The sequence below is a fragment of the Nomascus leucogenys genome, chromosome 8 (genome assembly GCF_006542625.1).
Source record: "Nomascus leucogenys isolate Asia chromosome 8, Asia_NLE_v1, whole genome shotgun sequence".
Lineage (NCBI taxonomy): Eukaryota > Metazoa > Chordata > Mammalia > Primates > Hylobatidae > Nomascus > Nomascus leucogenys.
The window spans coordinates 53,756,663-53,784,654 of NC_044388.1; the positions used below are offsets into that span (position 1 = coordinate 53,756,663).

The 27,992-nt window shown below is 37.6% G+C and overlaps 1 protein-coding gene across 1 annotated transcript in view; it reads left to right on the top strand.

Moving 5' to 3' along the window:
- The window catches only part of FARS2 (phenylalanyl-tRNA synthetase 2, mitochondrial), a 512,610-nt gene that overhangs the window by 143,583 nt on the left and 341,035 nt on the right, over positions 1–27,992 (top strand). The window contains exon 3 of the mRNA XM_030817258.1: positions 12,394–12,553. Coding sequence (XP_030673118.1) covers positions 12,394–12,553 — 160 coding nt within the window. The remainder of the gene's footprint in view (positions 1–12,393; positions 12,554–27,992) is intronic.

The window sequence follows — 27,992 nt, forward strand, 5'->3', positions numbered from 1 at the left end:
GGTCATACCCATATAGTGCATGTATGATTAGATCTTAATAATTTTATAAAAATAGCCTTAAAGTGACTGACCTCTTTTGCTTAGCACTATTCTAAGCTATAGTACCTGTGAAATAATAGGTTTGATGGGAGAGTTATTTATTTTTCTAGTACACATTGAAAGTATTATGTAGTAATTAAAATGAAGTACTTAGCCCACCTGCTGTCTCAGCTACTTAGGAGGCTTAAGTGAGAGGATTGCTTGAGCCTAGGATGACCAGAATGCCCACACTGGATTGAAGCTTAAGCTTTAAGACCAGCTTGAGTGACACAGCAAAACCCTCTCTCTAAAATATATATATGTATATTTATATATGTGTATATATATACACACACACACATAAAATATATTGATTTCAAATATCTTAAAATATTTTTAAAATTTATTAAAATATATGTAAAATAAGTTTTCACAGTGGAATGTGTGCTGCATTTTGGGAATTATCAGTGGGTTTTGGATTTATTGCTTCAACCATTCCCATCTGCCCCTAATATTTTTCATATGTACCTACATGGATATACTAGTATTTCTGATTGATCTATTGAAACTAGCTTGGCCGCAATCAATAATTGAATCCTGTAGTGCACAGGTGGACTCCCAGGATTATTATATGCTAACCATGGAATCCTGGAAAAGATACTCCTAAAGATTTGGATTCCATGTGTGTAAAGGAGTGGTGGTTGTGGTGTCAGTGGCAGCAGTGGAGGGTCTGGGAGTGATGATGGAGTGGCTCATGTAGAAGGTGACAAGTGCTTTGGCCAGGCATGGTGGCTCACACCTGTAATCCCAGCTCTTTGGGAGGCCAAGGTGGGTGGATCATGAGGTCAAGAGATCAAGACCATCCTGGCCAACAGGGTGAAACCCCATCTCTACTAAAAATACAAAAAAAAATTAGCTGGGTGTGGTGGTGCATGCCTGTAGTCCCAGCTACTTGGGAGGCTGAGGCAGGAGAATCGCTTGAACCCGGAGGCGGAGGTTGCAGTGAGCTGAGATCTCGCCATTGCACTCCAGCCTGGCAACAGAGCGAGACACCACCTAAAAAAAAAGGCAAGAAGATGACAAGTACTTTTAAGATAATAATACAGTTTAGCAGTGTGAGGTATATAGTATTATCACGCAAACATGTGTTGTTTGGAGAAAGGCACCCTTTTCCTCTTTGACTGTGGGTCTCAGAGCTTTCCTCCTTGCGGGAGGACAGAGAACTGCTGAGATGCTCATTGGTCATCTCCTCTGTGATGTTTATTTAGTGTGTGGATGGAAGGGGCAGAATGAATGAGACATCGCAAGCATCCTGTTAGGCATTTAGACTTAAAACGTATTGACTTTAGTTTTTATTGCCAGGAATGGTCATGGCCACATTGGACTGAAGCTTAAGGCTCTGACTTCCTAAATGATCAAGTATTTCTCCTTGGCTTGAGTAGAAATTTGAGAGAAGAATTTATTTTTCTCTGGTAACTACATAATGACATTAGTGTCAAAGAGGGGACTATTTAAGCTTCAGAATGAGGGGGAGCATAAAGCTGAAATATATGTATGTGTGTATATATACATAAAGCTGAAATATATGTATGTGTGTATATATACATATACGCACACAGTCCTGCACTGCAAAACATTTCAATTTTAGTATATATGCTGCTGAGGCGAGCACGACCGCAAAACATTTCAGTTAATGGCAGACCACATATATGACAATGGTCCCACAAGATTATAATGGAGCCGAAAAATTCCTATCACCTAGTGATTTGTGTTATAGTTGTCTACAGTATTCAGTATGGTAACATGCTGTTATAGATTTGTAGACTAGGCACAATAGGCTGTACTTCATAGCCTAGGTGTGCGTAGTGGGTTATACCATCTGGGTTTGTGTGACTACACTCCATGGTGTTCGCATAATGACAAAATTGCCTAATGAAGCATTTTTCAGATTGCATCCTCTTCCTTAAGTGACACATGCTTGTGTGTGTACACATATGTACATATAAAAATTACAGTAAAACTATGAAGGTTTTATTACTCAGGTTTTATAATCTAAGTACCTAATTAGAAAATGTCAAACCGGGTAAATCTCATGGAAACTCTGCTGTTTTTCTTGTACCTTCTATAAGTGACATGGAGTAGGGGCTGTTTGTTTTCTCTTCCAAGTGTCACTTTGAAACATCTGTGTTGTTAGTAAACGACAGTGTTTTTTTTTAAAAAAAATTTGGTGTCCTTAAATAACTGCAATATAAAAAGAATTTTTTTCTTGATGCTCATTAACTTTTGACATCACACTCATTTGCCATTTGAAGTGGTACAGAAACCATATTCCATTGTCTAAAAAAGGATGATCTATGTCTTTTGAAAGAGAGTAGGACTGTCACCTTGTGGGCCTCTCTCTTTTTTTTGCTGTTTCTTAGTTTAGCCAGGCTTATTCTGCAAGGCCCTGCTCTAGTTCCCTTTTCTAGTTGAATGACCATCAACACTGTGCTGATTGGTTTTGAGACAGAGTCTTGCTCTGTCACCCAGGCTGGAGTGCAGTGGTGTGATCTTGGCTTGCTTCAACCTCTGCCTCATAGGTTCAAGCGATTCTGCTGCCTTAGCCTTCTGAGTAGCTGGGATTACAGGCATGCACCACCACACTGGGCTAATTTTTGTATTTTTAATAGAGACAGAGTCTCACCATGTTGGCCAGGCTGGTCTTGAGCTCCTGACCTCAAGGAATCCACCTGCCTCGGCCTCTGAAAGTGCTGGGACTACAGGTGTCAGCCACTGTGCCTGGCCACTGATCGGTTTTTAATGTATAATTGCAAGTAAATACTTCCTTTTATTACCAAACTAGATCAGGTAACAGAATTTTCACTTTTCCTGGATTATGAAAGATATTCTTTGGAACCTGGGGTCTTTCTGGCCCTGATCAGTTATTTGTATTTTTGTTTAGTAGGGATGACACTCTCTACCTGGAGCCACATTTTGACCAAGAACACCTCATTTTTCTCTGTACCATTACTAGTGAAATGTTCCCCTCCATTTCATCTTATTAGTTCTCCTCTCCTTATTCCCCACTAATTAATGTGTTCTGGGAGTAGTTTCCATCTCAGGAAAAATCAGCTTTATCTTCATTTGTAGGAAGATCAAAACACTGTGTGCTTATGATAATTTGGTGGTTGGCCACGGTATTTCTAGCATTAGGAGAGACTGACGTTTGAATCCTTTCCTATTCCTCTTTTTATCCTTGTAGTAACATTTGTTGTTTTCTCTGCAACTTCAAATGTAATCTTGCTTATTGAAGAAATGTATAAAATATATAAAAGCACCGAGAAGAAACAAAATTATGGGCAACCTGACCACCTAGTGGTGATAAATGTTTTTAATGTTATGGTTTTGTTTTAAATCTTGAATTTTAATGTTAATATCATAGCCCACTGACATTCTGGTATTCTATTAGAATAACTCTATTTCATATATAACTGTTCTTTAAAGAAAATTGTTACTGCTTGCTAATTTAATCTTTTGTATTTACTAAATTTATTGTTCTTAAAGAAGAATAATGTTCATGAAACCTGGAATTCATATAAACTGTTTCCCAAGAGCTCCATGTTGCATGTATATTATGTTTAAAAGGTACTGAGAGATTTTTAAAAACAGATTCTAGTAATTAGGCTATTTTTATCTTTCAGTTAATTTCCTCAGGGGAAATAAATTCCAGTCATGCTAAAGTTGCTCAAATATTGTTAGAGTTGTGTTTAATTTCACCATTATATATTGTCATTGGTACTCAGCCTTCATCACTTCAGAGATTTGTGCGTAATCATTTGTAAAAAATCATTTGGCTACAAGGCTGGAATTTGGGGTTGTCAAGCGGAGTAATAATACTGTTTTGATTAAGAACAAGGTATAAAAGTATAAGGATTTTTTACCCTCTGGGAGATTTATAATTTGATTCTGAAAGCAGTTTATGAAATCAAGTTCTGGAAACTTCCACTTCTTTCACAGACTAGATATGCTGGCTAAACAAACCCCAACAAGACTCCACATAAAATAATTTTGTTACAATTTTTAGGCTCACCGAAAAGTGAGAGAATTTCCCAAGGGAGAGGGGAGAAAATGGAAGGAACTGAGCGCCAGGAGCAGTGAGCTGACATGAAGTGTGTGGAGGTGCTACAGCTGCTGTCAGCAGCAGGGCAGCTGAGCGGTCAGGCCTCGTGGTAGCGGCAAGACGGGGAAGTCGAACCTGGGCCCCTCACCTTTGCCTCTTCAATAGCGCTAAATTGGTTCCAGGGCTGTTGGTGCCCTGGCTACACACAGTCTTTGAAGGCAAGTGTCCCCTACCTACGCCCTCACGTTTTCCCCGATTGATTTCATCCAGCCTAAGATCACCACACACAAACTATCCTGTGTGAAAATCAGCAGAAATCACACCCAATTGCTTCAGTTATTTGAATTCCTTGACGCAAAGTATAAAATAACTGTATGAAATCTTTAAAGAAGTAGAAAATACAATCTCAAATATGTATAAGTAATAAAAATAGTTTTTAACAGAAGATCATACATGAGTTATTAATCAATGAGAAGACATGGGGGAAATGTACATGCATATTACTCATGAAGGAAGACAAGCTGAAAGGGCCCCATACTCTATGTTTCCCTCTATATGATGTTCTGGAAAACACAAAGCTAGGGACACAGTGAAAAGAGCAGTGATTATCAGGGCCCAGTGGGGAGAGAGTGATGAATTGGCTGAGCGTAGAAGATTTTTAGGGCACTGAAAACACTGTATGATACTAATGGTGGATGTTATGTTCGACATTTGCTTAAACCCATAGAATGTACAACTCCAAGAGTGAGCCCTAAGGTAAACTAAGGACTTTGGGTGATTATAATGTGTCAGTGTAAGTCCATCTAGTCTAACAAGTGTACCTCTCTGGTGGAGGATGTTGATAGTGGAGGAGGCTGTGCATGTGTGGAGGGGGAATTAATACGGGATATCTCTGTATCTTCCTCTCAATTTTCCTGTGAACCTAAAACTGCTCTTAAAAAAGTCTTTATTTAAAAAAAGAGACTATACTGATTTGAGAAAGAATTAAATAGAACATGGAAAACTGAAAAATGTGTTTGCTTAAGTTTAAAAACATGTCCTTTTTCTGGACTAGAATTCAACCTAGGATTACATGTTATATTTTTCACATCTCCATCTCCTTTATTAAATTGGGATGGTTACTCAGTCTTTCTTTGTTTATTATGACTCTGATATGTTTGAAGAGTACTGGCCATATATTGTTACTCAGTCTTTCTTTGTTTATTATGACTTTGATATGTTTGAAGAGTACTGGCCATATATTGTTACTCAGTCTTTCTTTGTTTATGTGACTTTGATATGTTTGAAGAGTACTGGCCATATATTGTTACTCAGTCTTTCTTTGTTTATCGTGACTTTGATATGTTTGAAGAGTACTGGCCATATATTGTTACTCAGTCTTTCTTTGTTTATTATGACTTTGATATGTTTGAAGAGTACTGGCCATATATTGTTACTCAGTCTTTCTTTGTTTATTATGACTTTGATATGTTTGAAGAGTACTGGCCATATATTGTTACTCAGTCTTTCTTTGTTTATCGTGACTTTGATATGTTTGAAGAGTACTGGCCATATATTGTTACTCAGTCTTTCTTTGTTTATCGTGACTTTGATATGTTTGAAGAGTACTGGCCATATATTGTTACTCAGTCTTTCTTTGTTTATCGTGACTTTGATATGTTTGAAGAGTACTGGCCATATATTGTTACTCAGTCTTTCTTTGTTTTTGACTTTGATATGTTTGAAGAGTACTGGCCATATATTGTTACTCAGTCTTTCTTTGTTTATCGTGACTTTGATATGTTTGAAAGGTACTGGCCATATATTTTGTGTAATGTTTCTCAACTTGACATAATTTGGTATTTTCTCATAGTGAAATTCATATTCTACATTTTTGACGAAAATGCCCTGGAGATTTTGTTGTGCCCTTAGTGCGTTATATCATGAAGAACGTGGTGTTGATATGTTAACTTTGATCACTTGGTAAATGTGGCATCTATTAGGATTCTCCGCCATTATTATTTTCCCCTTTGTAGTTAATAGTGTTTGCAGGAAGATACTTTGAGACTGTATAAATAGTTCTCATAATATTTTGCCCTATTAACTTTGGATTCCATTGATAATTTTTGCCTGAAATTATTGTGGTGTTTGTCAAATGGTTATTTTCTTTCTAATTTATTCTAAAGGTATTAATTAGAATTTTACTGTAGGGAAAGACCTTTATCTTCTCTCCTATACATTTATTTAATTATTCGCATCAGTATGGCTTCATGAATATTTGGTTATTGTATGGGTTATAACCTATTACTAAAATGATTTATTTTATTGCTGAAATTTACCCAGATTTGGTCTTTGGGAGCCCTCTCAAGTAGTCTCCTGTGTCCTCTGACATGTTATCATTTTTTGTGCCCATGAGATATCCCAGATTCATCTTTTACTTTCTCCACCCCAGCCCTGGAATCAGTCATTTCTTTAAGAAACTCTGCTCCTTTTTTATTAAAGAATGGTATTTAGAAGCCTAGACCTGAATGTACTTATTGCCCTAGGGATATCATTACTTGTAGGCCCCCTTCAGTGACAGAGCTAGGAAATATATATACCTACTTCTATTTCTGTATTGATGTATCTGCATATATGTTACAAAATATGAATTCCTATGGGTACCTCCAATCTAAGCCAACACCACATGGCTCATTCTAGCCCTCCCCATTGCCTTTGACAGTGACAGTGAGAAACCTGGTTCTTCTTACTCATGATATATTTACTTTCTTGTTCAGTCCTGGAATGAACATAAGGTAGTTTCATGATTGTTAACACATACCTCTGTGGAAAAAATTTGCTAACTAGTGTACAATATTTGCTATGGTTATTTTGTTTTTGACTTATAATATTTAGTTAAAATACTGTTTTTGAAAGTTATTTTGGTTAATTCTTTTCTTCTCCACTCTCTTTAAGTGGCTGTCATTTATTTAGAATAAACTTCTGTCCATCATTACTGTTTGTATTCCATTTGGATTCCTCTCACCTCTGGGTAGATTTTATATTATTTTATTATTATTATTATTATTATTATTATCATTATTGTCATCATCATCATCATCATTGAGATGGAGTCTCCTTTTGTTGCCCAGGCTGGAGTACAGTGGCGTGATGTAGGTGCACTGCAACTCCTGCCTCCTGGGTTCAAGTGATTCTCTTGTCTCAGCCTCCCAAGTAGCTGGGACCACAGGTGTGTGCCACCACGCCTGGCTAATTTTTGTATTTTTTGGTAGAGACGGGGTTTTGCCATGTTGGCCAGGCTGGTCTTGAACTCCAGACCTCAAGTGATCCTCCTGCCTCGGCCTCCCAAAGTGCTGGGATTGCAGGTGTCAGGATATTATTTTTAATGTTTTACGTAGATAAAATATTAACATCCTTCTAAAACTCAGAACTATACAAGGTTTACTTAGAGGTCGTGACCTCCACTCTGCCATTCGTTATACTCCATTCCCACTCAACCATTTTTTCCATCCTGTTTCTACCCATCTCTCTGTAGGTGATTTATTTCTGTTATTCCTAGCTTATCCTTCTTTCTTTTCACAAATGAGATGATTCATGTGTATTTTTTTATTTCTTACATGAAAGGTAGCAAGTAATATATGCTGTCTTGCACTTTGCCTTTTTTACTTACCAGTGTATCTTGAAAATCATTCCGTATCAGTTCAGAGAGATCTTCCTCGTTCTTTATTACACCTGCAGAAGTACTGTATTGTATAGGTAGACCATAGTTTATTTAACATCGTTCCAATGTAAGACTTTTTTAAAAAAAATATGGTGCAGTTAAAAACAATACTAAAATGAAAATTTTATGCATATGTGTTAATGTTGGAAGTATGTTTTCAGAGTAAGTAGTTAGAAATGGAAGGACTGGGTCAAGAGATCAACAGATACGTAGTTTTGTTGGATATTGTCAAATTAATCTCCTAAAGGGTTCTACCAGTTTCCATTTTCACCAGCAAAGTATGACTGTACTTGTTTTCCAAAGCTTCAACGTATTCAAAAGAATATGTTGTCTGGCTTTTAAATTTTTGCCATTGTGATGGAAGTATTATGTCAGTGTTATTTTAATTTGCTTAATTTGCTCTTTAAGTTTGAATTCCTTTTCATATGTTCAGGAGTCATTTTCATATCTTTTTTTTGGTGAATTGTCTGTTCATTTTCTATGGAGTTTTTGGCCCTTTGTCAACTTTTAAGTTTCTTTACATTAGTGGTATTACCTCTTTGTGGTCTATGTTTCCTGACTTTTGTTCCCCTTCTTTTTTTGTCAGTTTTCAGGTGGAAAGACGTGTGTGTGTGTGTGTGTGTGTGTGTGTGTGTGTGTGTGTGTGTTTGTATGTTGCTAATGATTTTTAGTTTTATTGTGTTTTAATCAGAGAGTATAGTTTATTATTTCTTCTTTATGGAATATACTTATTTCTTTGTGACTTACTATGTGATCAATTTTTGTTAATATTCTCTGGGACCTTGAAAATAAAATGTATTTTTCATTATGAAGGGAGTAAGTTTAATGTGTGTGTATGTATGTGTGTGTAAAATATACATATACATATTTATGTATACACACATGATTTCATTTCCTAATTATGTTTTTAGGTCTTTTATCTTGTTAATTTTGCACATTTGATCTTATACTAAGAATGGTGTATTAAAGTTTCCTATTATCATTAATATTAATGTGTTTCTATGTGTGTCTTTTGCATCCCCTATGGTTCTTTCTACACAAAGGTAATAATTGTCTTACTGATATATAGATATTCATAAGTATTATACCTTCATTGTGATTTGAAGCTTTTAGCATTAATACAAGATCTTCTTTGTCTTGCTTGGTGTTTTTTTGCTTGAATTCTACTTTTTCTGATTTTAAGAATGCTATGCTTGCTTTTTTATTGTATCCATTTGCCTGTTATATTCTGTCCATCCGTTTGTTTTTAACATTGCTTTAGGTGTATCTTTTGTATAGTTGAGTCATGCTTTGTGGCCAGATTTATTTTTTTTAAGAGGTGCATTAAGCCTGTTCATATTTATTGATATGACTTTCACATTTATTGAGTTATTGATATATTTGATCTCAACTCTATCATAATGTGGTGTTATATATGTCATAACATGTTATATTTTATTTCTCTACAATATATGTTTTATTATGCTTTTGAATTGAAATTTTTGTTGCTCTTTACAAAGGTTATATTTTTGTTTTAATGGTTGCTTTTATACTTAAAACTTTTAAATTCCCTTATCCCTCAAAGTTAACTTTGTTTTTAGTAAAAGTATTCTTTAACTATTGCCTATGCAATAATCAGTATATTCTACTTTCCTCTTTGCTTCTTTCTTCCATTGTTTAGTTACGTTATGTCTACTTTGTCAGAACGTATAACAATTGGGTATTAGTCTTTCAATGTAATCACCAGCTTTTAGTCTGAAATCTGTAATTTTTATGTATTAACATGTTCTCCATTTGTTTTGTGCTGAAATTTTCCTAGTTATTTATTACTTGAACAAGGCTCATGCTTTGGTAAATTCTTCAGAAAGAGCTCATTAATGTGACATTCCCTACGCTCTTGTGTGTTTCACGTTTTTTCTGTAGACTTCGTGCTTTAAGGACAGCATTGATGGATATAAACTTCTTGGCCCACATTTTTAAAAATTGAGTTGTTTGAAAATGTGGCTTCATTGTTGTCTTGTTTCTGTGTTGTTTTTGAAGAATCTGATGCCACTCTGATTACTTTACCCTTCTACATTAGTTGATCTTTTTGCCTAGAGGTCTTGACGATTTTCCCCATTATTATTTGTGAAATCTGTTTTATAAGAATGTGTCCTATATTTGATCCTTCCAGGTTCTTTTTCACAGGTACCCATTTTATCTGGTATTAGTTCTGCTCCATTGTTTTTTTCCCCTCTTTAACGGACTCCAATTATATAAATGTAATTCCTTCTTTGCCTGTGTTCCATTTCTACCACTTTCTCTCTGATTCTTCTTTCTTTATTTTACCATCCTCCTTCTGGTTGTTTTTCTCCTTTTCTTCAATGCCGCCTTATTAAATCTTGATTGATTCCATTGTCCCTTGCATGCTTTGGAATTTAGATTTTGTTTCTGAGAAGATTTTATTTCTTTTGTTTTTTTTTCTGAGTTAAATCAATTCTCTTTTCATTTTTTCTCTATTTTTGTTCTTAATTTTTGAGTTTCTGACTAAAGCAATTTATATCCTTAAATGCTTGATTGAGCATATGTAACTTAGTTTTTAAGTATTTGTGTTTCTTTTTAGTGTTCCTTAGTTTTGGGGGGTGGGTGGGAGAAAAGTTGGATTTTCATTAGTTGAGCTCTTTTGAATTGACTTTCTGATTTTTGAGTAATAATTTTCTATATTTTTATTGAATTTATTTGTTGTTCCTTTTTGGTTGTGTAAAAGACTTCCTTAGTCTCTGGTGCCCTCTTCTGTTAGTGTAGCAATGCACACTTTAGTGGTTTATTTATTTTTGGTGTGACTTAGAGAATGGTTTTGTAAATCCTCTAATTTTTTAGTTGTGCTTTATCTTTCACAACCTTGAATTTTCTTGTTTGCATCTTTTTTCTCTTCCTAGTCGATTGAAAAGGTTGTCTTTCACTTTGTATTAACTCCTTTCTCTTCCATTGTAACTATGGTTTTTGGAAGCCTGTCACTTCAAATTGGGCATGCTTTTACACCACTTTTCTGTGGTCCCTGCTCAGGTCTACTAGGACTCTTTTTAAAGGATTTTCACGCTTAGTGTAACTTACACTTTCTGAGTTTCTAAAGTCAACCTTAGCACCTCACTCATTCTCCTTTCTCTCATTTTTTCCAGCTTGCTCTTGCTTACTTCAAAGCCTTATCAGTGGGGTAGGAGTGTAACAGTTCCGTCCCTAGGTTTTGACTGGTCTTCCTTCCTTCCTGCCTGCCTGCCAAAGGCATTGTGTTCAATAGTTTTATTTGTTTTTCTTGTTGCTCTAGATTATTTTTAGAGGAAGCATTGACGGCTGTTATTGTCTTTAGTCCTGACTAAAGACTGCAAGTCTACACAAGGACTGGTTTACTTTTGTGCTCATCCTTATCAGGGGGAGGAGTCTTTTAGGGACTCAAACACCCCAGCTTGGTTCCACAGCAAAGTTTTCCCTTTTGTCTCACTTCCATGGTAAGTTGTTACAACCCATGTTCAGGTTTTCAGTTGGTAGGTTAGATAGACAGATATTCTCAATGCTTCTCTCTGGCTTTGTGCTTACTTTATTTTTTATTTTTATTTTTTAATTTTTTAATCCTGGCTTCATGCTTCCTGTAGAGTTCAGTCACTCCTATCTCAGTTTTACTTCCTCAATGCTTTTAAGAGTTTCTGTTATTTTTTCAATAGCATTTATCAGGAAGTTTGGTTCTAATTATCCAAACCAACATGACTAGAAATGGCAGCTGATTCATTCTTTTATTAAAACATTTTTTATGTTTGATTATGGGACTTTGGATGGGAAGAATGATACATTCATTTGCTCAGTTATCCCTTTTGAGCCAATCTTCTACCAAGTAAAGACCTGCTGTGTCATTAACCAGAAAGTTACTTTATTTCAGTGGTAAAGCAGCTTATGACTGATGATAGCTGTGGTTAATAATCATGATGACAATAATGAGGAAAACTTATTTAGCCATTGGAATGTGCCAGATACTCTGTATTTTTTATATATTTTTTGTAATAAAATCTGCTAATTTACTATTATTATTCCTACTTTATCGATGATTCCCTGAGGCTTAGCTACTATATCACTTGCCTAAGTTTACACAGATAGTAAGTGGCAGAGACATGTTTCAGGCTCTGCCTTGAGCTTTGGAGATACAGGACTAGCAAATTCCAGCTTGCTTCCTACCTTCATGGACCTTACAGGATTTCATTCCTTGACACTGTGGTCAGGGATGTACTTTTAGAGTATGAAAGCGATTCACTAGTATTTCCACTAGAATTGAGGATAATGTCTCTTATTGGGAACTGACTATAAGTTCATGCAAATCAAAAACAGATTAGCAAAGATCAGAAGAGTGTCTTAATTCTCTGAAGACCCGCCATACCTTGTTGTGTAGTGCTTTCTTCAGAGTTGTACTAAGTGAATGTTAATTTCATTACGTTTATTGACAGGACTTAATGAGTCTTATTTCCACATTATAACTTTTAAAAATCAAAAGATTCTTAGCAGAATTTTAAAGTTAGCTGATATAGATGGGCCAGGATATTTTCTTTATTTATACTTTCCTGTTGGTTTGCAGTTATTTGCTGGTATAAAGGATGGAGAAAGCCTGCAGCTCTTTGAACAAAGTTCTCGCTCTGCACATAAACAAGAGACACACACCATGGAGGCCGTGAAGCTTGTAGAGTTTGATCTTAAGCAAACGCTTACCAGGCTCATGGTACATCTTTTTGGAGATGGTAAGTACTCAAACATAGGTTGACTATCTCTTATCTGAAATACTTGGGACAGAAGTGTTTTGGATTTGGGTTTTTTTTTTTTTTTTTTTTTTTTTTTTTTTTCAGATTTTGAAATTCTTTTTTTTTTTTTTTTTCCCTGAGATGGAGTCTTGCTCTGTCACCCAGGCTGGAGTGCAGTGGTGCGATCTCGGCTCACTGCAACCCCCACCTCCCAGGTTCAAGGAAGTCTCCTACCTCAGTCTCTGAATAGCTGGGATTTTAGGTGCCTGTCACCACACTTGGCTAATTTTTATATTTTTAGTAGAGACAGAGTTTTACCATGTTGGCCAAGCTGTTCTCAAACTCTTGGCCTCGTGATCTGCCCACCTCGGCCTCCCAAAGTGTTGGGATTACAGGCATGAGCCACTGCGCCCGGCCTGAAATTCTTGCATATACATAATGAGATGTCTTGGGGATGGGAGCCAAGTCTAAACCGAAATTCATTTGTATTTCATATACACTTTACACACATAGCCTGAAGGTAATTTGATATAATATTTTAAATAATTTCGTGCATGAAACAAAGTTTTGACTGCAATTTGACTGAAAATCTTAATGAGGTCAGGTACAAAATGTTTCACTTGTGGCTTCACATTGGCACTCAGAAACTTTTAGCTAGAGAAAGAAAAATGATTATAACGTTTGCTAAGAATGATAATGGATTAGGTCAATGTCATCAATGGAGTGAAAATATACAGGCTGATTTGGAGTATATTATGATGTTATCATTACATGATTATGTGATCAGTGGAGCAAGGTTCTTTTTTTTTTTTTTGAGATGGAGTCTTGCTCTGTCTCCCAGGCTAGGGTGCAGTGGGGTGATCTCAGCTCACTGCACGCTCTGCCTCCCGGGTTCACACCATTCTCCTGCCTCAGCCTCCTGAGTAGCTGGGACGACAGGCGCCCACCACCACACCTGGTTAATTTTTTGTATTTTTAGTAGAGACGGGGTTTCACCATGTTTGCCAAGATGGTCTCGATCTCCTGACCTCATGATCCACCTGCTTCAACCTCCCAAAGTGCTGGGATTACAGGCGTGAGCCACCATGGCTGGCCCACTGGAGCAAGGTTCTTAACCATGTGAATGAACCAGTGGAAAACTTGACATATTGCCATACTGATTACCACTATCAACAGCAAAAACATTAACAGTATATTTCCTGCAGGAGGAACAATATTGTTACAATCTAGACCTCACTTAGTCACTTGCCTTTATTTTTTGAAAAATACTTGTTTTCAGTAATGCCACCTTCCCCCTCCAACTATTTTTAACTTAATTGAGGTATATTTTGTTTTTTTAAATCATGATATAAAGCGAAGGTTAGTGGATTTTCCTAATTGTGACTATCTTTAAGAAATACTTATATTTCTTATCTGAGAAGACAGATTACCTAATGTGGTTAGGATTCTCCTTTACTCTTATTCTTGTGAGCTTTTGTAAAAATCAGTTTTGTTGAGGTGTAATTAACATAAAGTAAGCTATACGTATCTAAAGTGTACATTTTGATAAGTTGACATACAATGAACTGAACACGAACATACTTGCACAATCATACAAGTTTTGACATCTTGCAAGTTCATGCCATGAAGCTACCAGCAGAATCAATACATGAACATCTTCGTTGTTCCCAGGAGTTTCCTCCTGCTCACAGGCGATCCTTCCCTTCTGCCCTTACCACATCTCACCCTGGGCAACGTGTGATCTGCTTTCTGGTGCCATTAATTAGTTTGTATTTTTTAGGTTTATACAAATGGAATCTTAGATTATGTGCTGTTTTTTGTCTGGCTTGTTTTACTTAAAATAATTATGCTGAAATTCATCCATGTCATAGTGTATATCAGTAGTTGATTCCTTTTTGTTGTTAATCAGTATTCCATTCCACGATTTGTTTATCCATACATTCATTGATAGGTATCTGGGTAGTTTCCAGTTTTTTTGCTCTTATCAGTAAAGTGTCTATGAACATTCATGGATCAGTCTTTCTGGGTCCTACGTTTTCACTCCTCATAGACGTAGGTATATGTTTAACTTAAACAAAAAAAGAACTGCTAAGCTATTTTCTGAAGTGGTTGTACCATCTTGATTCCCACCAGTAGTTTATGAAAATTCCAGTTGCTGTGTATCTTCAGCAACACTTGATAGGGTTAGTAATTTTAATTGTCGCCATTCTAACAGGAGTCTAGTGGTATGTGAAATACACATTTGGCATTTATAAGGTATTCAGTTCCATGATTTGTTTATCCATCCACTCATTGGTAGATATTTGGGTAGTTTCCGGTTTTTTGCTATTACCAGTAAAGTGTCCATGAACATTCATGGATGATTCTTTCTGGGTCCTAAGTTTTCATTCCTCTTGAGTAAATACCTAAGAGTGGAATGACTAGATCAAATAAGAGGTGTATGTTTAACTTAAAAAAAAAAAAGCTGCTAAACTGTTTTCTGAAGGGTTGCACCATCTCGATTCCCACCAGTAGTCTGAAAATTCCAGTTGCTGTACATCTTCAGCAACACTTGATAGGGTTAGTCATTTTAATTGTAGCCATTCTAACAGGAGTCCAGTGGTATGTCAAATACACATTTGGCATTTATAAAGGACTCCTCCATATAAACAAATTGCAACTGAAGAGAAAAATCAGTGAACATGAAGGTGGCAAATTATATATATATATATATATATATATATAAAATGACCAATAAATATATGAAAAGATGCTTATCTTTATTAGTAATCAGGGAAAAACAAAAGAAAACCACGAAGAGCTTTTTCAAATGGGAAATAATTTTTTAAATCTAACATTTTAAATTGTTGACAAAGGTGTAGAGAAATAGAGTATAGCACAAAGTTCTGGCCTTATGCAGGATTCGTGGTCACCATTCTTCCACCTGGGACTTTAGTACTCGCTCTTCTTGATTCACCTCTATTTTTTCATACTCCAGATTTCCCCTGCTTATGCCTGAGCTCAAATATGTATTTAAAGAGAATCTTGTTGTAATTTATTAAGCCTCTCCTGCTCTGTTTTAGCAAGGTTTTTTAGAATATCTTGACTGCCATATTGCCAAATGCATAGTTCATGTAACATATAAGAAACCACTAGCTAATCTTGTATATTTTTAATGTAAATACATTTTCAAAAAGTGCACATCAACTTCAGGATAATGTTTTTCTAGGAAGTGGGAAATGGTATTAGGGAGAGGTGGATACCATGTTTCAAATGTATTTATAATGTTTTATTTTTTAAAATCTAAAGTTAAATATGACAAAATGTTATGGTTTGGTAAAACTGAATAATGAGTATATGGGTGGTTGCTATTTTCTCTTCCTGTCTCTAGGTTTGATATATTTCATTAAAATGGCATAATATAATAGTGAAATAGGTTTCAAATAGACATTGCTGATGTGAAAAACCTATGATAGCCAGCATCTCTTTGCTTTCATCATAAAAGAAAGGAATTGTGATATTTTAAACAGTTATATCATCTATTTAACACAAATGCAGGGAGATGGATTGTGCTGTTTAGGCCATTTTAGAGGCAGGATGAGGTAGAAGGGATTCTAGTATTTTAAGGAGATAGTGTTGTGTCTTAACAGAAAGATTCAGGCTCATCTGAATTTTTCCATTGCCAAACTATGGAGAGACTTTTTTTTTAGCATCTTCCTTCTTTATGTCATCCTACACATTTCTATAATCAAATGATTTGCTGTTGGTGAGGTTTAGAAACTGGATTGGCACCCTGTTGCAGGCATCACAATATTGGATAAGCCAGCCATATTCCCTGTCTTCAAAGAGCCGTGGAGCCTTGGATCTTGAGCTCTCTCCTTGGGAAACATAGGATGTTCTCCGCGCACACAGGCAAGGCGTCTTCTCCACCTGAGCCCAGACTGTGCTTCTGGAAGGCTCCTGGTGAGGCACATACACACTGACACCTGATAAGTGGAACTAGCCTTGGGAAGGGATAAGCAAGGGGAGGGGCAGAAGAATGGGGTGAAAAATGACCAAGTAGGTGACACAAGTACTCATGGAGAGCAAGCATGATACAGCACAGTCTACGGAAAGAAGGCAAGAAGAGGCAAGGGGAAGAAAAATGATTGACAGCCGACTCATGACCATGGAGAAACAGTAGTGTAGAATCAGAAAATTTAAAATGAAGCTCCTGTTCATCCCCTTACTCTGAAGTCCTGAACGGGTCACGTAGCATTTCAGCTCCCAGTTTTCTAACTTTTAAAAGTTGTGATGATACTTGCTTCACTAGAGAATAAAACAAGATAACGTGAAAGATGCCTTGTAAGTAGAAAATATCAAATGTGTAAAAATGAACAAATGGAAGGAGGAAGGAAGGGAAAGAAAGTTAAGACAAGACAGTAAAAGCAGGGAGCACATGAGGAAAGAGTAATACGATCAAAGACCAACGGTCATGGTTGATTTGCCTTTATCACGTCTCAGGGAGCAAGAAGGAGTTGTGTACCAGACTGTGGCACCGCAGCCTTATTGGTGCTGATGGTGGCTTTCATATCTGCACCAGGAGACATTTTAAAAAGTAAGCCACGTGCTAGCCTCTGTATAGATTATGTAAGCTGTCCAAGGTGCTTCAGGATATATATCTCTCTGAAAATGTGGTCCTAGATTTTCCTTCGTATTATTTTTTATATTTGTATTTGCATAGCTTTCAAATCCAGATGGCAGGTTTCCTTACAAAAAACAATTTCTGCAATATATGACTTTTCTGACTGTGATGCCTGTCCTGACATAGTGGGCATGATTCTCGCCAAGAATTAAGAATCTTAAATTTGGGCCAGGCACGGTGGCTCACACCTGTAATACCAGCAATTTGGGAGGCCGAGTTGGGCAGATCATGAGGTCAGGATATCAAGACCATCCTGGCTAACATGGTGAAACCCCCGTCTCTACTAAAAATACAAAAAATTAGCTGGGCGTGGTGGCACGCGCCTGTAGTCCCAGCTACTCGGGAGACTGAGGCAGGAGAATCGCTTGAACCTGAGAGGCGGAGGTTGCAGTGAGCCGAGATTGCGCCACCGCACTCCAGCCTGGGCGACAGAGCGAGACTCTGACTCAAAAAAAAAAAAAAAAGAAACTTAAATTTTAGAATAGCAGTGAAGTTGTAGCCTCTTTCATTTAGGCATATGTTTGCTTTATTGTTTTAAAAATATTGTCAGCCTAGACTTTTGGTAGTCAGCTTTTATTACAGATTGATGTTGCTATTTTATAAATTTTCAAATTCACTTTTTGTCTGTAAGACTGAGTTGGCAGAATTATGGAATGGAATTAAAGTTTAAAAATCCACCTGCCTGGAGAATACATGTTGGTTCACACGCATTAGAATCTGTCTGGGAAGAAAGCCTTTTCTTTTTCTTCTTTCCTTTGAGCCACGGTCATTTTTAACCCCATCCACACAGTGGCCAGGCATCCTGAAACTGCTGAAAGGCACCTCATTCACACACCCTTGCCATGCCCTGCTGTGTTTCTGCCGGTTGTGTTGCCACGAGCTGTTGTTGTAGAGGTGTGTGAGCTTGTCCCCGACCGTGTTTGCTGTGTTTGTGACGTCCGTTGTATTGCCTCTCAGGGGGGATGTGAAGTGGGAAGGTGACTGGAACCCGGGCCCATCTGATGAACTAGGAAAGTGAGAGGGTCTGTATCACAGAACACAGACAGTGCTGTGCACTTCCTTCATGCTCACACTGAATGTTAACAACTCTTGCAGGGTTCTCAGCTGTTTCTTCTGAACTCTGAAGAAAAGTGCTTTGTTCGTTTTTGTGATTTTTTTTTTTTTTTTTTTTTGAGATGGAGTCTCACTCTGTCATCCAACCTGAAGTGCAGTGGCGTGATCTCAGTTCACTGCAACCTCCGCCTCCTGGGTTCCAGCGATTCTCATGTCTCAGCCTCCCGCGTAGCTGGGATTATAGGCGTGCGCCACCACACCTGGCTACTTTTTTGTATTTTGTATTTTTAGTAGAGACAGGGTTTCACCATGTTGTCCACGCTGGTCTCAAACTCCTGACCTCAGGTGATTCACCCACTTCGGACACCCAAAGTGCTGGGATTACAGGCATGAGCCACCGTACCTGGCCACCTTGTTCTATTTCAGGAATTTCAGAAGCACTATTTAGTTATGGGTTTTGGGTTCTTGCTGTTGGTTGGTTTATTAATGAAGTAATTTTGCTAGCTTCTGAAAAATGTCTTGGTAAACCTATCTAGGTGCCATCGACCTGGATTAAATTTAGATTAATAATAGCAATAATAATTGTAATAATGGTAGCGATAGAGATAATAGTTAACAGTGTGAAACCCTGTGCTAAGCACGTTGACAAGGAGTTTTTTCTTTTGACTTGCATCTATGATATGGGTGTTACAATCTCCATTATTCAGATAAAGGATTGAGAATAAAAGTTAGGTTTATAATTAATTGTTAGTGCTACATTCTTCCTAAATGGAATCACATCAAAAATTTTAAGTGTGTATCACTTTAATAATTTTTAAACCATATCTATGATACGGGTGTTACAATCTCCGTTTTTCAGATGCGGGAACCTAGACACAGAGAAATAAAGTGCTATGTAAAAATCACAGGGCTGGCAAGTATTTGATCCCACAGTCTGACTTCTAAGGCCATACCAGAAGTTAGCTTTTTGATAGGATACAAAGAAATCTTATTAGTAATATTTCAGAGACTGTGAGGCCTATAAAAGCCATGATGTCCCCCCGGCCAAACAAAAACAACAACAACAACAACAAAAAATCAGGGCCAGGCCCAATGGCTCACGCCTGTAGTCCCAGCTACTTAGGAGGCTGAGGCAGGAGGATTGCTTAAGCCCAGCAGTCCAAGGCTGCAGTGAGATGTGATCATGCCCCTGCACTCCAGCCTGGGCAACAGACTGAGGTCCTGTCTCTTTAAAAACAAAACAAAACAAAACAAAACAAAACAAAACAAAACAAATAAAACAAAACAAAACAAATCGTCTTCTCTCTAGGTGCTGCCTCTGATTCTTCCTCTGATTCTTTCCCTTACCTTCTCTTCCCATTCTGTGCCTCCTGGTAGCTAGCTTGTGGTAAAGCCTCCATTTACTACATCATATCTAATTACATTCTGGGTAGCAAAGACCATTTAAAAACTTAAGGTTCACTCTTTCTATAATTAGTGATGAATGGGAACTGCCTCTACAGGCCTCCAAAATATTGAGCAACTCTTTTTATATTTATTTTTATGGTCCAGGCTTTTCACCTTTTATTATTATTGTTGGATTCCTTTGTTTTTGAAAAGCAAAATTAAAAATTAGAACACACTATTTCCTTGTGGCAGTATGTTATTACAGCTGCTTTAGTTTCAGGTTTTTTTTCCTGTCCAAATGTGGTTTATTATTTTCTGCTAACATTTCAATTGTACCAGTATCCTAAGGCTATTATAAGAGAAGTTATCATTTTAGAATTAGAAAGAAATAAAATAACCCTTTAGACTATTTTTATGCTTGTGGATTTTGTTGTCATTTTTAATATTTCTCGAGTGTTTTCTGTATATTTTGTACTGTGCTTAGTAGATCATTTCTTTCAGAGTAACTAAGGTGGGGATTTAGGATTTCTAACTTGTAAATTTCTCTTTCTGTCCTTGAGTTTCCAGCCTTTCTTTGGCACAGTTCCTTAGCTAAACGTTGGCATTTCCCTTTCTAAAGGATTGGCCTTGTAGCACAGTTTAGATTAATTAGTGTGAAGGAGAGATGGATTGGGACCCTCTGTTTTTGACAAGGTATGTCACCTTGGGGGAGTCGTGTCTTGTCTTTGCTTGTTAAAAGACCTGTGGTGGTCATTGAAATGCACCTCCCAGCATCCCCTCCAAGGGTCCAGGCTGATGGGATTGCAGATCGCCTCCAGCTGTCAGCTTCTTGGGGAATTGCCTCAGCTACAGGGAGCCTCCTTGCCCAAAGACATGCCCTTCCTGGGGCAGCCCACATCTGAAGACTGAATGTGGCAAGAATACAAAGGCCCTCCGTGGGCCATCCTGATGGGCTGTCTGCTCCAGACCTCTGGCAAGGTAAAGGCTTCATTGGCCTGACTGTAGTTGGTTGACTTCTCCCTGTGCCCAGTTTGCTGCCACTGTCTTCCATCCACGTGTGTTGATTCCCTTCAGATAACTTGCTTGCCAGCCCAACCTGCATAGGGACCTATACATGGTCCTATCCAGCAGAAACATTCTAGGGCCCTGTGTTGTGAGTGATGTCCTGGTCAGGAGTGAAATCACTTGATCATGGTAATAAGGAATCATGTCTTCCATGTCTTTTCAGATTTTTTTTATCCATGAGGCTCTATTAGCATAAATGAAGTGAAAGGGATCGAGAGTAAGAATTAGGTTTATAATTAATTGTTAGTGCTGCATTCTTCCTAAATGGAATCACATCAAAAATTGTAAGTGTGTATCACTTTATTAATTTTTAAATCATCTCTTTTGGGCTGGCTGGTGTTGCCTGGCTTGGGGAGTGTTATCCTTCTCAGAGTACTCCCTGACAGTGAAGTAGCCAATGCAGTTGTTGCATTCAAGCAATTTTGACTTGTCTGTACTCGCCTCACCGTAGCTTAGATGTAGTCTAGAGCAGGTTGCTCTTTCCGATAAAAACGGGCCAACACCTTCAATCTCTGAGACTTGGGATCATTAACAATGAAAAATGAAGTGCCTTGCTTTAAGCCAGTGGAGGGACTCAGTGGAAATAAGACATCACCCTAGGAATCAGGTGGAGAGAGGCCTAAGACCCACTTTTCCTTAGATGTCTAGTGAATGGGGAAAATATATACTAGGGTTGATCTTTCGGGGGCTAAGGAATTGGTGCAAGGGAACCTCTTTAGAGAAAGGTTGAGATAGCAATGATTGAGCTGAACTGTAATACTTTTAAGGAGCCCAAAAACCTTCCTGATTCTATGGCAGTTGGGCAGAGGATAACAGAGAGGTTCACTAATCTAGGGAAGTAATAAATTGAGATTGGTTGGGGTTTTATATTAATTAAAATTAAATTATTGGATCTTAAGGTACAGAGAAAAAGGCACTGAAAATTTTAGGGCTACTGTAATGAAAACCATCAGTGTGCCTGGAACTATACCCGTTGCAAACTATTTTTACTGGTACTAATAACTCTCAGGTGGTTGGTATACAGGTAACCTAGAAACCATTAAGATTTAGGGGGAGAGGGAAGATTCTCCTTCTACTCTTTAGGTTCATAGAAAGCTCAATTTCCTGATTGATTTCAGCCACTTCTCTTCTGGCCTGTCTTCCAGCTCTACTAAGGAATTGATCATCAGCATAAAGTTAGTTATTGGAACTTTGTTATCAACCACTTTAACTCCTTCACTCCTTTGACTTGCACTAGACACTCGATGAAAACCTAGCCTTGAATCAGTGCCCAAATCTCTTTGTGCTTCCCCCTCCTATAGCGGCTCAGATTTGCCACCTTAGCCAGGTCAAGGTTGGTGGCTCTCTTCTTTCTTATTTTTGGTCAGCTCACTGTACAAATCTCTTTTTTTCTGTTATTCCGCACCGTTTTTTCAGTCTCCATTTTTCTATTCTTTGTCAGAGGATAAGCTGTATTTTACTGAGAAAATCTAGGTGACTGGGTGTGGATTTTGTGCTTAGTTGGACTGCTGATTACATCAGTTTCTCTAGAATTTTGTTTCATTGGCTTTAAATATACCCTAAACTATGTCATCTCATGATAAAATAAACAAGTACTATTATTTGATGATCCATCTTTCTCTGGAAACTTACTGTCCTTTTCAGCTACAGTTTATGAAGTATACCTTCCAATTGCTGCCCAACAGAGACAGTGGTGCTTAGTTTATTCTAACAGTTTCTGTTGAGGTCACAATTGATTTCCAGATCATAAAATTCAACAGAGTGGGGAAAACACTTACTATGCTGAATCTTTCTGCTTACTCTTTTATTTATTGAATTATAATGGGCTTCCAATAAACTAAAGTGTACAATTTGATAACTTTTGACATAATTATACATGCACTAAACCATCACCACAATCAAGATATACTCACCACCCCAAAACGTTTCCTTGTGCTCCTTCACTGTCTCTCTACCACCTCTACCACTCTCCCTACCCACCAGGCCTAGGTAACTAGTGATCTGCTTTCTGTTACTGTAGGTTGGTTAGCATTTTCTAGATTTATGTTCAAGGAAATCCTATTGTATGTATTCTTTCTGGCTGCTTTCACGCAGCGTAATTATTTTGAGATTCATGCATTTTGTAGCGTGTGATCAATACTTCATTCCTTTTTGTCACTAAGTAGGGTATTACATTGTATTGATATTCCACAATATGTTTATTCGTCCACCTATTGTTGGCTATTTGGGTTGTTTCCAGGTTTTGGCTATTACAAATGAAGGTTCTATAAATATTTGTGGACAAGTCTTTATATGGACATAGCTTTTATTTTTCTTGAGTAAATAGCTACAAATGGAATGGCTCCATGGTAGGTATATGACTGTTTTTGTTTGTTTGTTTATTTGTCTGTTTTTGGAGACAGAGTCTCACTCCGTCACTCAGGCTTGAGTGCGGCATCGCGATCTCGGCTCACTGCAACCTCCGCCTCCTGGGTTCAAGCAATTCTCTGCTTCAGCCCCGCGAGTAGCTGAGATTACAGGCACCCGCCACCATGCCTGGGTAATATCTTTTGTTTTTTTAGTAGAGACGGGGTTTCCCCAACTTGGCCAGGCTGGTCTTGAACTCCTGACCTCATGATGCACCTGCCTCGGCCTCCCAAAGTGCTGGGATTACAGGCGTGAGCCACCGCGCCTGGCCATGACTAACTTTTAAAGAAACTGTCAAACTGTTCAACTGGTTGTACCATGTTACATTTCCACTAGCAGTGCCTAGGAGTGGGAGTTGCTCCTCATTTTTGCTAGCACTTGTTACAGTCATTGTAATTTTAGCCATTCTGACAGGAGTGTAGTGTAGTGGTATCTGATTATGATTTTAATTTGTATTTTCTTTTCTTTTTTTTTTTGAGACAGAGTCTTGCTCTGTTGCCAAGGCTGGAGTGCAGTGTTGTGATCTCAGCTCACTGCAACCTCCACCTCCTAGGTTCAAGCAGTTCTCTCCCACCTCAGCCTCCCAAGTAGCTGAGATTACAGGTGCATGCCACCACACCTAGGTAATTTTTGTATTTTTAGTAGAGACAGGGTTTTGCCATGTTAGACAGGCTGGCCTAGAACTCCTGACCTCAGGTGATTCACCAACCTCGGCCTCCCAAAGTATTGGGATAACAGGCGTGAGCCACCACTCCCTGCCTAATTTGTGTTTTCTTAGTTGATAATGATGCTGAATATTATGTACTTATTTGCATTCATAAAACTATTTGGCAGAGTTTCAAATATTTTGCCCATTTGTTTTCTTTCTTTTTTTCTGTCTTGCCCTTTTGCCCAGGCTGGAGTGAAGTGGCATGATCTCAGCTCACTGCACCCTTGACCTCCCAGGTCAAGCGATACTCCCACTTCAGCCTCCCAAGTAACAGGGATTACAGGTGCTCATCACAATGGCAGCTAATTTTGTTTATATTTTGTAGAGATGGGGTCTCACTGTATTGTCCAGGCTGGTCTTGAACTCCTGGGCTCAAGCAGTCTGCCCGCATTGGCCTCCCAAAGTGCTGGGATTACAGGTGTGAGCTACTGCACCTGGCCCTATTATCTTTTTATTGATTTTTGAAACTTTGTGAATTTTGGATATGATTCTTTTGTGGGATGTGGGATTTGCAATATTTTTACTCAGTCTTTTCATTGGTGTTGTTCCTCAAAAGGCAGAAGTTCTTTAACTTTGATGAAACTGAATTAACCAATTTTTTTCTCTTATGGATTATGCTTTTGATATTGTTTCTCAGACATCTTTCCTAACCCAAGGTCACAAAGATTATTCTACTATGTTTTCTTGTAGAAGTTTTATAGTTTTCAGTTTTGTATTTAGATTTATGATTCCTTTGAAGAATGTTATGGATGATCTGAGGTATGGATTGAAATTTTGTTTTCCATATTGATATCCAGTTGTTCCAGCATCATTTCTTGAAATGACCTTTCCTTCTGCACTGCAAAGTCTTTGTACCATTGTCTGGAATCAATTAACCATATATGTCTGGGGCTATTTCTGGACTCTCTATTCTGTTCCGTGCATCTATTATTTGTTATGTTGACACAATACTTCACTGTCCTTATCACAGTAGCTTTATAATAAGTCTTGAAATCGGTTAAATTCTTGTAACTTTGTTTTTTTTCAAAGTTGTTTTAATTAGATTGTTTGTTTACATTTGATGTTATTGTTGATGTAGTTGGATTTGAATGATCATTTTGCTATTTGCTTTCTATGAGTAACTTTTTTTTTCTTTGTTCTCTTAATTTGTTTGGATTAATTGTATTTTTTATTATTCCATTTTATTTCCTTTGTCTTATGAGGGGTAACTTTTTGTTTTGTTATTGTAGCATTGGCTTTAGGGTTTACAGTTATCACAGTCTCACTTTGAGTGCTATTACCCTACTCCTGTATAGCGTAAGAACAGCAGACTTCCCTTTTTCCCATCTTGGCCTTTGTGCCGTCACATATTTTAATTCTTATGTATGCTGTCAACCCCTAAATATGTTATGATTATTTTTGCTTTGAATAGTTGATCAGCTTTTAAAGATATTTAAATAATAAGAAAAGCCTTCATGTCTCCTAGGTCCTTACCATCTTCAGTGCTCTTCATCTGGGTTCCCAACTGATATTTTCCTTCTGCACAGCAGAAGGTCTGCTTCTGCTAGTGATGAATTCTTTTGCATTTGTATGTCCGATAAAGCCTTTATTTTGCCTTTATTTTTGAGATATTTTCACTGGGAAAAGAATTCTAGATTAATAGTTTTTTTACTTCTATATATTTATTTTTGAGATAGGGTCTTGCTCTGTCACTTAGGCTGGAGTGCAATGGTGTGATCATGGCCCACTGCAGCCTCCAAGTCCTGGGCTCAAAGGATCCTTTTACTTCAGCCTCCTAAGGAGCTGGGACTACAGCTGTGCACCACCACACCCCGCTAACTTTTAAAATTAAAAAAAAAAAAAACAAAAAACAATTGCAGAGAGATGGAGTCTCACCATGTTCCCCAGGCTCGTCTTGAACTCCTGGCCTCAGGTGATTCTCCTGCCTTGGCCTCCTAAAGTGCTGGGATTACAGGTGTGAACCACTGTGCCCCGGCCCTTTTAGTTTTTTAGAGATGATATTCCTAGATCTCTTCTCACTTGCCCTGTTTCCTGTGAGAAATCTGCTCTTAACTTTGCTTTTGTCTTTGTTTTTCTGTACATAATGTGTCTCTTCTCTCTAAGTCGTTTTGCAATGTTTTCTTTGTCACTGGTTTTAAGCAGTTTGATTATGATGTACATAGATACAGTTTTCTTCAGATTTCTTATGTTTGGAATTGGTTGAGCTTCTTGGATTTATATTTTTCATGAAATCTGGGAAATTTTGGTCAATTATTTCTTCAGATACTTTCTGTCACTCTCCTCCTTTAGGTACTCCACTTGCATGTGTATGTGGCCACTTAAAACTTTTCCACCACTGGTGCTCTGTTCATTTTTCTTTCAGTGATTTTTTTTCATTCTGTATTGCATTTTGGATAATTTCTATTGCTTTATCTTCAAGTTTACCAATATTTCTTCTACAGTGTCTAATTTTCTGTCAACCCCATCCTGTGTATTTTTCATCTCATTCATTTGCTTCAGTTTGGATATTTTTAATATCATCCCTGTTTCTACTTAACATGTTTAGTCTTTCCTCTAGCTTTTTGAGCATAACGAATATTATAATACATATTTTAACGCATTTTTTCCTACTAATTCTGACATCTGTCATTCTTTGGTGAATTGCATTTGATTTTTCTATTCCTTATGTATTTTGTTTCTATTTTACATGCCCGGTAGTTTACTATAGGATATTGCCAAATATTGTTAATTTTACCTACTGGATACGTTGGATATTTTTTACCTTCCTAATATCCACGAGCTTTGTTCTGGGATTACTTAGAAACACTTTGATCATTTTAGGTCTTCTTTGTAAGCCTTTTTAGGCAGGACCAGTATAGAGTTTAGTCTGGGGATAGTTTTGCCCACTACCTATGCGAGACCTATCTTAGCTCTGTAACTGATAACCTGTGAATTATGAGGTTTTCCGCTTGGCTATTGAGAACTGGCACTATTCCTGGTCCTGTGTGAGCTCCAACTTTATTCCCTCTAATCCTTTTGTGTGTTTTGTTCCCTGACCTCAGGTAGATTTTTCAACACACATGATCAGTGTTCAGTTGAATGCTGAAGGGGTTCTTCTGCAGATCTCCAGAGTTCTCTGTGCACCTCTCTTCTCTCCTTTACTCGGCCCTGAGAATTCTAGCTATCCTGTCTTGTCCAGACTCCTGGCTCTGTCTCCTCAAATCAAGGAGACTGTTGGGCTCTCCTGTGTTCTCCTTAGGTCTCACCCCTCTGGGGGTTCTGTGTCCTTGGTCACCTGGTGTCCTATGTTTTGAGTGGTGTGATTTTATATATTTGTCCTTTTTTATTATTTTTATTTTGTTTTTTTTAGTTTTTCATATGGAGGGGTAAAACTGGTTTATTATTCCATCCTGTCCAGATGTGGAAGTTTCTGTTTTTCATTTGAATCGTTTGGCTACTCCTTCTGGACCTTCCTTCCTGCAATTTTCTATTACATCTCATTCCCCTCTTTGCCTTCATTATATTCTTACATCTCTCTCATCACTTACTCTCTGTGTCTTTTTTGGTCTTCTTTTCTGATGCAGCTTAATGTTTGTGACAGGAACTCTTTGAAAGGGTGGCTGGTGTTTTCCTTCTCAGAGAAGAATTTGATGGGAGATGGATACAATCCTGAAGATACATTTTTAGATCTGGTTTACAAAATCAGAATTTTTATGAATTTTATTTTCTAGAACACATCAGTGAGTTGTACTTTCATGTATCTCTTAGGATATCTAAAACACTTATTTTAAAGTCTCAGATTGTTTCATAAAAATAATCTCATCTGAGGTAAGTTAATGTTTGATTATTTGTTTTGCTGGCTGTATTACTTAGCATTAGATTTATCCATGTGTTTTAGAATTTTGGGTTGCAGGGTCATATTCAGAGGAAGGTTTTTTTGTTCTTTACCATTTCTCTGTTTTCTTCCTTCCTGTCCTTCTTCCCCATCCCCCGTCTCTTGCTTTTCACCCTATAAGTGGTTTTGCAGGTGATTCCACCGAATTCTGTAGGCTTGAAATCCAGAATGAGATTTCCCAGGGATCCATCAGATGTCTAGCACCCATACAACAAGGGGATGGAGCTGATCCTATGCCCATGGCTTGGATCCCTAATCTTACAGCTCCTTAGAGCTACAGCCC